The following is a 13,054-nucleotide window of genomic DNA, read 5'->3' as shown; positions in this document are numbered from 1 at the left end:
ATAAGTATTAGAATATTTTAAATACAGATGAGTTAAAGAAAAAAGACAAGGACTCTGGGAATTTTTAAGGATGTAAAAGGATGTTTAAGGATGTAAAAATTTTCAGGGAGGCATAAAAATGTAGCAAGTATTTCTCTCTAGTTGATACTTGTGGCTAACATACTAGGTGGGGTGCGGGCGTTGCGTTATATGCCTGACCTGCACTAGTTCTCTTCACTCTCACAGCAGCCCCTTGAAGGGCAGGTAGTGTGCTTCTCATTCGTCCCTAAGTCAGTGGGAGCTTAGGGACGTAAATAACTTGACTAAAATCTTGCTACCATGGCGTTAAAATGGATACAATCTTCTTGATAACATTACTTCACCTTCCTGAGCTAGGCTTTTCTCACCTGTAAAATGGAGGTGATAATACCTGTCTTTGCAGATGGTGTGAGAATTAGACATGGCATAAGTAACGTCTGTAACACAGTGGCGGACAGTAGGTGCTCACTGAAATACGGTGGTTATCATCACCATGCAAACTTCCATTCCAGCTTTGTGACTGCTCCTAGCTGGCCCAGTAGTGGGCCATCTGTACTACAATTAAAGTGTAGTCCATCTGTACTACAATTTATGTGAAATAGACCATGTGTGAGTACTGACAATACCACATTACTGACGTTGTACTACTATAGTTAGTGGTTAAGTACCATCTTTTCCCCTCTTGAGAGCGAACTTTTAATAATATGAACCATTTCCACAGCAGGAGGTGAAGTGGTTTAGATAAGAGTCCTTGACTAGAAGGAAGGAGGAGAGAAATATTAGGTCTGATTACAGTTCACTTTAGCCTTGAATGGTGTGATCCACTATTCTTTAGTAAATGAAGGGAAAACAACATTGAGAGTCAAGAAGTATCTGTGGCTATACGAGTACATTTCTTAGAAGTTGAATGTTTGTAACTCTTCCTTGTAAGTCAGTATCTCAAAAACAACACAAAAGTTATTCCTCTCAATAGGATATTAATTTATTTTTGTAAATGAATAATGATCATAAAAATTGAGCTTACTGTTCAGTCACCAACCTGTGAAGACATTCTCTATGCATAAGCCTTTTTGGATGTCATTTCTTCCTCCAAATTACGTTGCTAAAAGTAGGTTGTAGTCCATGCCTGCCCTACTTAGTTTCACTTCACTTGGATCTCCTGTGTTCTCATAGGACTTGCTAATCCTCTGGCACTTTTCCCCAATGTCGTACATGGTCTTTATGGAATGGTAGTTGGAGAACAGATTATTATGTTGTTGGGAAATGAATCCAATATTTGTATGTCATTTTCCGGGTGTCTACTTCCAGGGGCAGATGACTTGATGACTTACATGCGAGTAATTAATTAACTTCCTGGTCTTCATTTCATACAGAAGTTTATTTAGAGAAGATTGAAAGAAACTATGCAAATCCATGTATAATGGCAGAGAATCAAGGAAGAGAGAGAGGGAAGAGATCAGATGGGACCTCTTTTTCATTTTAAGCGGTGTCATTGGTCTTATGCTATGATTTTTAGAATTTAGCATATCGTTCTATTTTCAGCCTCTTGATTCGGAAATCAGTGACCTGGAAATGGAAGATCTGTGAGATAAATATCTTTCTTAGATCTAAGTGTCTCTCTCAACCCGCCTGTTATCTTTCTGACCCAGACATGCAGGTTCCAGCAGTGGGACAGTTGTGTGCATGGAGGTGACATGGTCCACGTCATAGTTCTAAGTCTCACCAGAAACCAGGACAGCGCTGGTACTGTTCAAAGTGTTTTGTTTAAGGATCTAGCTATGGGTGGTTTTCTGTTCTGTTCTAATTCAGTTTGGCTCCCTATAATCTATTCATTTTTCTCTTCTGCATTGAATTTTTTTTCTCAACATAGTATTATGAAAACTTTAAAACATACGAAAAAGTAAAGAACTTTGCAGTGAGCATCTATATACTTACCTTGTAGATTCTGAAATTAAGATTTCACTATGCTTCCTTTTTACATGTCTTTATCCATTCCTCCTCAAAATAAGAACTCCTTCCTTTGTTGGGGATGCAAATGTTTGTCATTGGAAGTGGAATTAATAATTATTTCTGTAATAAGTAGTGGTAAGAAGTTTGAGTCGCCTGAAATAACAAACATACTCTATTCCTTTTGTGAGAACATCACTAGCCACATGTTATGTACACTAAAAACAGAATTTCGTTTAATTTTCACAATGATCCCGATAGGTAGGAACTCTTTTCCCATTTTATAGGTAACCTGCTCAGGATGATCACATTCATAAGCCAAGAAGGCAGCGTTTGAACTCAGATATGCCTAGTTTCAAAGCTGTTACTCATGACCTCTGTGCCCTGCCTTCTTCCCATGCGTTCCCTCTACCTAACCCATGGCCCTTGTTTGCAATCCAATGAGAAGGACAGAGACTCGCTCCAGACATTTAAGTAAAAACCGTACGATAGACATTCTCTAGAATCCAGAGATTTCATATACCAGTGATGTCTGCTCACCTCTTCTTCAAACAGCCAGGTGCCATGGAAATGCTGTGGATTTGTTCTTTTATTTTGGTCCAGAGAAGTGTCCAGTGTAGACGAGTAAAACTTGCATTTCCTATTGTTTTATCCTGGGAATGATGGCCCTTCTTTGTTTCTCTTCCAAATTGTTAGGGAATAAACATCGTTGCCTTGGATGGCTATCAAAATTGTTTCTAAGGAAAGGGGACCAAATCCAGACTGTGATGCTATTCTTTCAGTCCTTTAAAAAAGAAGGAAAACTCTTGTTTGCCATTTTTTAATATTTGACTTAAATATAATTGATGCATCAAGGTAGTTTTGGGGGTTTTTGGTTTCTGAAATTATTTATTTATTTTTAAATCTTATTTTATTGTGGTAAGAACACCTAACACGCGATCTACCCTCTAACACATTTTTGAGGGTGGTTCACTACAGGCAAAGTGGTGTTCGGCAGATCTCTAGAACTTGCTCATCTTGCTTCACTGAAACTATGTCTGTTGATCAGCAAGTCCGCATTTTCCGTTCCCCTCAGTCCTTTGCAATCACCATTCTACTCTTTGATTCTATGAATTTCACTATTTTAGGAAACCTCTTATCAGTGGAATCATGTAGGGTTTGGCTTTCTGTGACTGTCTTATTTCACTCAGCCCAGTGTTGTCAGAATTCCTCCATACTGTTGCATATTGCAGAATTTTCTTTTTTTAAAAGCTGGGTAATGTTTTATTGTATCCACCACATTTTCTTTCTCCAATCCTTTGTGGTTGGACATTTCAGTTGTTCCCACATCTTGGCCATTGTGAATAATGCCTCAGTGAACCTGGGAGTGCTAATGTGTCTTCAGGATCCTGATTTTAGTTTTTTGGGTAATTACCCAGAAGTATGATTGCTGGGTGATAAGGTAGTTCTAATTTTCGGTTTTTTGGAACTTCCATACTGTTTTCCATAGCACCATTTTGCTTTCCTACCAGCAGTGTATAAGGGTTCCAGCTTTTCCACGTGCTCACAACACTTGTTTTGTTGTTTTCGTTTTGAAGATAGCCTGTGGATAAGTTAAAGCATAACCGTGTGGTACGAACCTTCCACCCAGCAAGGCCGTGATGGCTGCCTTTTCTGTTGTCTGAGCTGCTCACTACATTCATTCCTCCTCAGTGCTGCTTCGTGACGTTTAGTAAATGAGATGACCACACCAGCTTAGCTTCGTCATTTAACAGACTTGTGCTGAATAGTGATTAGAAAATATGGAATGAAATTGCAGACTAGACCTGTTTTAACTTATGTGTACTTTTGCCTCCTGATCTGATGCTTTGTTATTTTGTCTCTTAGCCATTTTCTTCCTTTTCACTCCCAGGTACTGGGTTTTCTCTGTCACTTGCTGACGTCAACACCTTTACTTTAATACATCTGCACAGTCCTGCAGATATGCAATCCTGTGATTTCCAAATGTATTTTTTTTTAGATCAGTGGTCATGCTGACAGAGTGTCCAAACTTTCTGAGAAGCCTGTGGATGTTGTTATATCTAGTAGATTATGAGATACTACTGGCTGGTGCCTGAGGGGCCGATTCTCGTGGGAAGAAGGCACCCTCATAAAGGGGCCTCAATGCTTTTTCATAAGTAAGAATGTAAGACAACGAAGATAATTGTTCTTATTTATAGATTGCCTGACAAACTGATTTTGTTTGCTTGCATTGTAAGAATCATAGAAGCTAAAATCCATAGGATGTCATTTCAGTAAGATACCAAATCCTTCTTGATCACATTTAGCTAAGGAGCATTTGGGGACCAGCAAAGGGAAAACAAGGGCCAAACATTAAAAAGCAGTACGAGTTCTCTTTCCTGTGGTGCTTTTGCCCTTGTAGCAAATTCAAGGTAGGGGCTGGGGCACACTGCTGCATGCATGCACGTCTCCCAGCGGGTTGTGGAGCCCTAATTGCCGTCCTGAAACTGCAGTGCACCTCTAACCTCAGCAGCTCTGGGTTCTGATTGGTCTGCTGGTGTGGCTTATGACTGGGACAAGTAAGGCTTCAGATTCCTACACCGTTGCCTTCTATTTAAGTGACTTTAGTCACGCTGCTTAACCTCGCTGAGCATCAGTGCCCCTCTAAAAAGAAGTCCAGGTTGTTACGGTACGCATAGACAAGGTCTGTAAAATATTTAGCATAGTGTTCATCAAATGGGAGCTGTTAATATTACTGTTATATTTAGTAACTCAGTGAAAGAAAACCAGTGGTTTCCTTTAACAAAGAGAAGACTATTATGTTCAACAAAATCAGTTGAAAGAGAATTGGGGAAGATATATACAAGGAATCACAGTTAAGTTTGTGAACTTGTTGCGACAATGTTACTAACCTTTTTTGATATCAGAGGGATTAGTCATTATGAATTTGTACCAACCGGACATATAGCTTAATCAAGTTTATTATTTGGAAATGCTGAAAAGGCTGCGAGAAAAAGGTACACAACCTCAACTTTTCACCAACAAGTCATGGCTCTTGCATCACGACAATGCACCAGCTCACACAGCACTATCTGTGAGGGAGTTTTTAGCCAGTAAACAAATCACTGTATTGGAACTCCCTCCCTACTCACCTGATCTGGACCCCCAGTGATTTTGTTCTTTACCCGAAGATAAAGGAAATATTGAAAGGAGGACATTTTGATTACATTCAGGACATCAAGGTTAATACGATGACAGCTCTGATGGCCATTCCAGAAAAAGAGTTCCAAAATTGCTTTGAAGCGTGGACTAAGCACTGGTGTCGGTGCATAGCTTCCCAAGGGGAGTACTTCACAGGTGACTGTAGTGATATTCAGCAATTAGGTATGTAGCACTTTTTGTAGGATGAGTTCGCGAAATTAATTTTCCGACCTCATAGATAAGGATTTACTGAATTATTCTGAAAAGATTAATACATTTCATAACTATATTTCTCACTAAGATATATCTACAAACCTACATACAATAAAGGTACAAGTAATAATACTTTTTAACTATTTCCATTTTTGCATATCATGTGGTATTTTTGTTATTTCTTTAGCTTCTAGACTCACAGTCTCTTCTGTCTTCATCATCCTGATGCTTCTAGAAGAGCGTCTTATGCCTAATTGGTACTCAGTAATTCTTTATTAAGTTGTTGATAATTCTCAGAAATATATGACACAAGGTACAAGAAAGTTCTTGTTAATTTTTATTTCAATCCCATGGCAGTCATTCTAAAACCGAGAGCAAGAGCGCATGCGCTGTTGATACTCAGTGGTATTGGTGTATTTCTGACACTAACCCTGACTCCGCCCTGTGTATAGTTGATACATAAAGTTGCTGTGTAACACTATTGATACGTTAACATTTTGTGCTTGGAGGATTATGTGAAGATAGTGGTAGTGGCAGCATCCTTTGTCAGTCTGTTGGAGTCCTCGTGTAAAAACGGAACAACTGGACCACACAGCTAAAAACCCATAGACCACATTTAAAACAAACCTGAGAAGGTAGCCCTAAGAACCTCAGGATACAAGTGAATGGGAAAATCCTCCAATAACCACAGGGCTGTTATGGTGTCAGCATCTGTGTGAGAAAAAGCACAGGGGAGCAAGGGGGTGTCTGGTGGACTTGAGACCAGGAGAAGGTCAAAACAGCCACCAGCATTCCCTGGAAAAGGCCACTCGGGGGTCACTCTGAGAAGAGTGGGTGCAGGGCTATAGGAGGTCGAAGGGCTTGGGCAGCCCAGGAGCCCCTGTAAACTCACAGTCGAACAGCCCATGCATCCTGCCAGGACCTAACGCAAGGACCGAAAAATACCAAGGTCACATCCCATCCTAAGGTTTAAGAAAAAGTGAATATGGAGCAGACGAGCATCCTTGGCAATGAAAGCACACCAGAAAGAAACTCCCACAGAATAAATCACAACTGTAATTTACTATTCAGACATTTTTAAGAAGTGATGTAGAGCATGAAAGAACAAAAATCAGAATTTAATAATCTCAAGTGAGGTGCTAAAACTCAGGAAATATTTATAAATAAAAGATCACTTTAGAAATGAAGATTAAACTAGAAGGAAACAAGAGCAAGTAGACAACACAGATAATGCTGCAAGATAAATAGAAGAGGAAAAAGTTTTAAATCACAAAGAAATAAAGGGAAAAAAGATTTATAATAAAGTGATAAATACTAAAGACAGGCTAACATGATTCAGCCTACAAATAAGAGTCCCTGCAAACAAAACAAGGGAATGGAATAAATGCCAAAAACAGTATTTCAAGAAAAATGTCCTGACACTACAAGAAAACTTGAATCTATAAATTAAAATAACACAGTGTGTATCTGAAAACAATGACCCATAGTAAGCACCATCAAGATATATTTGAGTCAAATTACTGGACTTTAAAGATGAAAAATATTTTGGGCATCTAGACCTGCGCTGTCCGGTACAATGGCCACTAGCCACTTGCAGCTGTTTTGTGCTCAAAATGTGGCAAGTATGACTGAGATGGGCTGCATCCACATCTGAAGACAGTGTGCTAATCAAAAGTAAATGATCTCAGTAATAACTTTTCTGTTACGTGTTAGAATGATAATATTTTAGATATATTGCATTAAATAAAATACATTTTTTAAATTACACCTCTTTATACTCTTTAATGTGGCTACTGGAAGATGTAAAATTATATATGTAAGTTGTGTTTTGGGCTTGGATTAATATTCCACTGGACAGCGCTGATCAAAGACATCAACTTTCCTTCTGGATCAGGGCTCTGTACACAACAACCCCCTTTGTGGATCCAAAGGACGTCCCTGGATATATTTTTCATGTGAATAGGCGTTTTGAAATTTTCTTTCTCTCTTCATCTGCTTAGAATCTCTCGGTCTTTTTCTTTGACTGGTGTCTTGTTGCATGTGTAGGAAAGCTTTGTCCTCCAGAATGAACCGGAGCATAGCAGTCTCCTTGTCTGCGTCGGGCGAGGAGGCTGTGCTGCCGCTGGCGTGAGCACCTGGCCTCACGTCCGTCGTCACCTGAGTGAACACTGCACACGCCCTGCAGGCCCCGGAGCGTCGCCTCCCTTTCCCATCTCCTGGATCTGAAGTGTAGCTGCTGTCTTTTTGTGGCTCCCTCTAGGAATTCTGAATTTGTCTCTCCTCTTTCCCCCTTCTCCAGCTTTTGCTTTCTATTTTGTAAAGGCTTTCCAACAGAATCTGTGTTTATTTTCTTTGTGATTTATATTTTCCAGATAATCAGTTTAAAGGTGAGCTTCTATGGTATTAGTCCTATAAACCACCTGTATTCAAATTGTTTTTCATTTAGGGAAAAAAATAGTCATTAAAAAATTATTGAAATATTGTTATGTGGGTAAAACAGAATTTCAGAGAAAACAAATAAACGAAAACTTTCATTGGTCCATTGCAAATTTGAAATAGAAAATAATTATTTGAAGATATTTTACAGAGTCAGTTCATAAACTTTTACATAATGTATGTTCTTCGGAAGAATAAATATTACCAATCAACAGTTCTTTCTCTCAGTCTGTTCAGTGGGAAGAATAATCCTATTCTTCAGAATGAACTTTCATGTTCATTCTGACAGCACTGTCTCCAACCAGCCCTTCTTAGATTCAGCACTAATATAAAGAATAGACTGAATCATGATAGACCTAAAAATAAAACACCATCATTTATTTTGAAGGCCTTTTTTGTTTTTAAACACAGAATAGCTGTAGACATTTCCTAAACCAAGAACTCACATTAGGAAGTGAGTTCTTTTTTACATGGTATCAGTACTGGTGGGTATTAATGGATATGAGTTGCTAAGTGGTAGAATATTCAATGCTAAGAGAAACAGCCATTATTTTTGAACTCTTAAGTTGTGAATCGTAGTGGGTATGACTATAATGGCAGTTTTGTTTTCCATAAGAAAATTTCTGTTGATAATGTTTTTTTAATAAAATGAAAAGAATGATTTAATTTCACCTTTATCTGAATGTTGATAACTGCCACTGGGAATCTTGACAATGCTATTTTTATGTACCATATCTTTATTAGTAACATTTTTTGTTAATTTATAATTTAGTCACTTTATGTAGTCTGTGCTTGTTGCTATTCTCAATTAGTAAAGTCTGGTAAGATTTAGTACTTAACAAATAAGCATTTATTACAGTATCTGGAATTGAGAAGTGAAATAGGTGCTTCTGTACGTCTTTTTTTTTCTTAACCCATTTAGGTTTTCTATCGTGTTCTTTGAGAACATGGCATTTTCTGTCTTATTAAAGCAAGCTATTGAGGACTAGGAAATGAGGATCTAGAGGAAGAAGGTTTGAATAGGATTATAATATTTTCTGGCTTCTTTGCTGTATCTTCCTGCTCATTCATAAAAACCTGGCCTTGGCGTGTATTGGTTACTTATAGGAGAGACAGTGTCTGGTGCCGCCTGTCAGTGAGTCCAGCAGCCCACTGGCCCCCCAAATGGGAAGAATACCTGGCTCACCCCCCTTAGGTGACGGTTTCCCTCACCTGGCAGTGGCCGACAAGCACATCACAGCCTCCGTGTCATTCCCATGGAACAGTCTGTGACATTGCTCATCTGTTCTTCACCCAGGTTGCTGGAAAGGGAACTTTGGGTAGCCTTTCAGCGACAGAGTGGTTTAGTAAAACAGAACTCAAGTTCCTCTCTACGAAACAGAGTTCAGCAATCTCAGGAGTGATGGCACCCACAACCTCTTGTTCGCATTTCGTTAGGCCGTCTAGAATGTGAAAGTATCACCTCTTTAATCACTGGGTCGTGTGTGACCACATACTGTTCAACAGCATCTGCACATTCCAGCACCCCCTTTCCCTCTCCACCATCCGCCTCCACAGAGCACAGCCCCGGGAGCTTCTCCCTCCGGAACCTGCAGTGTCTGTTTACTCCGGGTGTGCTTACTCCGCACATGTGGTTGTGCTGGAGGTGACTACATACGTGCTTCCTGTGAACAGTTACCCCGATACCACTCCCCACAACTGTGTTCAAGTGCCCGGTTGACAATATTCAGTTCAGACCCCCAGCAGGGCCCGGAGCACGTGCCTTTGCGTTTCCATTCTGTGGTTCTGTGCAGGGCATTATGACCACCTGTGAGATCTAATCAAAGACAAAACATAAGAAATAGTATTCCTTTGAACGTTTATGTTACTACCGTATTTGCCCCGAAAATAAGACCTAACCGGAAAATAAGCCCAAGCGTGATTTTTCAGGGTAACATCCCCTGAACATAAGTCCTAATGTGTCTTTTGGAGCAAAAATTAATATAAGACCCAGTCTTATTTTCAGGGAAACATGGTAACTATTGAGTAATTTTTTTGATTATCCTCTATTTCATTTTGGTATGAAAATGAAATTGTGAAAATAGTTGTATAGGATGCACGCATTAAAGACAGGCATAGACAAGTGACGACAAGTGATCTGCAGAGACAATGGAGAGGAAGAAGAAGAAAAATTCATTAGCCCCTCATTTCATCTGTGTTAAGATTTTTTTAAATACTCTGATTCCTTTATTTTAATAGGTGGGGAAAGTTACACCCACAGAAATTAAAATGGTCAAGTCAGTTTAGTGGAAGTTGCAGCCCAGATTTCCACACTCTACATTCAATATTGTTTGCAGTATGTTATACTCACCCTAGTTTAGGAAAAAGGGTAATTTCATCATAGAAGTGAACTCAACCTGAAGCTACTGCCAAAGAACTGTGGAGAGGATCTGAGTCAAGAAAGTTGTAGAAAATGTGGTAGGTTCCAAATGAGAGTTTGCTCCCAAATGACTCTTAAGTGCAGTTCATGATTCCTGGAATACTACTGTGCCAGTTAGCTTTATGTAACAAAATCACCCCAAACCTTAGTGGCTTAAAACAACAGTCATTTATTATAAGTATTGTAGAGCCCTGATACCTTAGACTGATACTTAGGTAATTAGACTGATACCTTAGCCAGTATTCGTACTTGTACCACTGAGCTTTCTATAAAATCTCTGCGGTCCACTGTAATTAAATCCACATACTTCTTAAAGTGATGCAATAGTTCTTCTAAATTTTAGACTCTTTATAAAGGAAAGAGGAATTTATTTCTTGTGGCCTTTATTTCACTTAGGAAATAATTGTGCTTCATCATAATGTAATCTGTACTTACATACCTTTTCCCCCCTTTTAAGTGTTTAAATAAATTGTTTATTAAATGTTAAAAAGGAATGATTACAGTTTCATAATTAAAAATAGCATTCCTGTGATCTTTATACCACTGCAGTGCCCTACTTGTGGAAAACTTAAACTCACTAATTTTTTTAAATTATTGTTATTAATAATAATAGTTTACATTGGGTTTTATGGATTTTTAAGTGTCTTCATGGGATTTAACTGTGTCATTTTTAACCTAGCTGGGTGCAGTGTCACACTTGACCATTCATGCTGCTGTTATTATCAGGTTTGCTTTTTGTTTGTGATAGAAATTTTCAAGTGTAAGTTTCCAGAAATTCTTTTCTGGTGCTGACTTGTCAAGAAGATGTGTTTATCTGTGCCCCCTTGTGCTGGATTTCTAAAACGAGTCATTCAGAATTTAGATTCGATGTGTCCTTTCCTTTGTGTGCTGCCTTTTGCGTCTGGTAATGGTGAACCTCTTATCTCTTTTGTTTGCAGTGTCCCAGTTTGAGACTGAATTCTACATCAGCGGACTCGCACCTCTCTGTGATCAGCTTGTTGTGCTTTCCTATGTAAAGGAGGTTTCAGAAAAAACGGTAAATTTATTGCACCCCAAATTCAAAGAGAAATGCGGGTTTATTTTTAGCATTACATCCAAATCAGGTTACCCATGAAACGGCTCTGCTATAGTCTGAGCAGAACTTCCTGACCTGTAGAATAAGATCAGCAGAAATTACCCCCTAGATCTAACATATTTACCTTTCAGAAGCTCCACTCCTCGCCTGCCTTTGTTCCTTTTGCTGAGCATGGGGAGGGGAGGGTGTCATTTTTTTCTTCCATCTCTCTTGGTATTTTAGTCAAAAGGAATGAAGGATTCCTCTTGCTGAAAGTCAAAGAAACTAAGCTGACACTATGCATTAGCGCAAATAACAGCAGTGAAGTTGATCTGTTGCAACAACAGGGGTCCCTGTGGTCAGAGAGAATTACAGAAAGGGTCGTTCATTATTCCCTGTGGTCCAGACATACTTGTTTACTTCCCAGTGGCCCAGTGATGCTGAGTAGCTTGATTCTTGCTTTGAAATAGATTGTTGCTAAGCCTCAGTTATCAGTGCAAATGATGTCAGGAAATGTATGGCTAAATGGGAGGCAGCAGAGAACCTAAGTCTTCTTAAGGGTGACTTAGGAGTGAAGCCTGTTTGTGTGGTCCAGTGGAGGGGCATATGCACACTCAGCCGCCCTTTGAAACCCAGTTCGGCCCCTTTCCAGCTTGCCTTCATTGTCAGAGTCCAGGGTTCCTGCCAGGAAGGGGATCAGGGGCTTCAAGGCATAAACAAGTAGAGCTTATTGGAAAGGATTTTCTTTTGAAGCTCTGTATAAAAGAAATTGCAATTGATTATCTAGCCCTTTACAGAAAGGAGGCTTTCCTTGTCTGCATCCTCTCATTTTTTTTTTCCTTTTCAAATGCCAGGGAATAAAATGGGGAGAAAAACCCTGGGAGCCCCAGTTTTGAAGTGGTAGCTGCTTTCAAACATTTCTCCAAGCTCACACTTGCCTCAGGAAACCATCGCTATAGTAACCTGAAGCTCGGTGCCCATGTTGCTAAGCAATGGGATGCTATAGACTTAAGTGAACACACAAACCTGCTCCGATCAATAGGGCTGGCTTTGAGCCCTGTTGCAGGACATCAGTTTATTATTATTATTATTATTATTATTATTATTATTATTTTGAAAATAAAGAAAAGCGGTCCAGAGGTAGTAAATATACAGTTCTATTTGATGAGGAATGTGGGGAGGATTGAGAATATGATTGAAAGACATAAGGAAAGAAGTAGTAAAATGAAAAAGGGACAGTCTAATAAACAATTGACGAAAAAAAAGAAGGAAAGAGGGAACCTTTGTTAATAAAATAAAGTATTGAAAAGGAGTAAAAACTAAGAAAGGCCAATCTCATAGAGCAAATTAGAAAATGGAGCTAAAAATGTGTGTGTTGGTATACATAGCTATTCATTTCATAAAACCACAAAGTAACCTTAAATCCTTAAATACAGAATAAACTGATAAAATTAAGATGAAAGGAATAAAGAAGCAACCTTGTGACCAAGCACTCCCCTCCCTTTTCCCCCCATTGAAAAGATAAACTGTAACATTAAACAAAATTTGTTTTTATATCACTCATAATAGTATTACCCCCGACATATTTTTCCTGTTATACCTTTTACATATGTGTATGTTTCTACACAATTGCAGTCCTAGTTAGAAGCTAGTCTGTGTTGCCATATTTTTCCGAGCATCATTATTCCATTCTTTCTATATGGATGTGTAGAGTCTCCCGTCGTTATCACTTACAGTGGTGTGCACTATTTCCTCTGATTGATATGCCCGAATTTATTAAGCTGGTC

At 39.0% G+C, this 13,054-nt stretch overlaps 1 protein-coding gene across 1 annotated transcript in view; it reads left to right on the top strand.

The window, feature by feature from the left end:
• Positions 1-13,054, top strand: part of VPS41 (VPS41 subunit of HOPS complex) — a 170,663-nt gene that overhangs the window by 104,879 nt on the left and 52,730 nt on the right. The window contains exon 11 of the mRNA XM_033088546.1: positions 11,152-11,249. Within this exon, the coding sequence (XP_032944437.1) occupies positions 11,152-11,249 (98 nt within the window). The remainder of the gene's footprint in view (positions 1-11,151; positions 11,250-13,054) is intronic.

This window comes from Rhinolophus ferrumequinum, chromosome 20, assembly GCF_004115265.2.
Source record: "Rhinolophus ferrumequinum isolate MPI-CBG mRhiFer1 chromosome 20, mRhiFer1_v1.p, whole genome shotgun sequence".
NCBI lineage: Eukaryota > Metazoa > Chordata > Mammalia > Chiroptera > Rhinolophidae > Rhinolophus > Rhinolophus ferrumequinum.
Note: the sequence above shows the minus strand (reverse complement) of the source record. Positions and strands in the feature narration are given on the sequence as shown.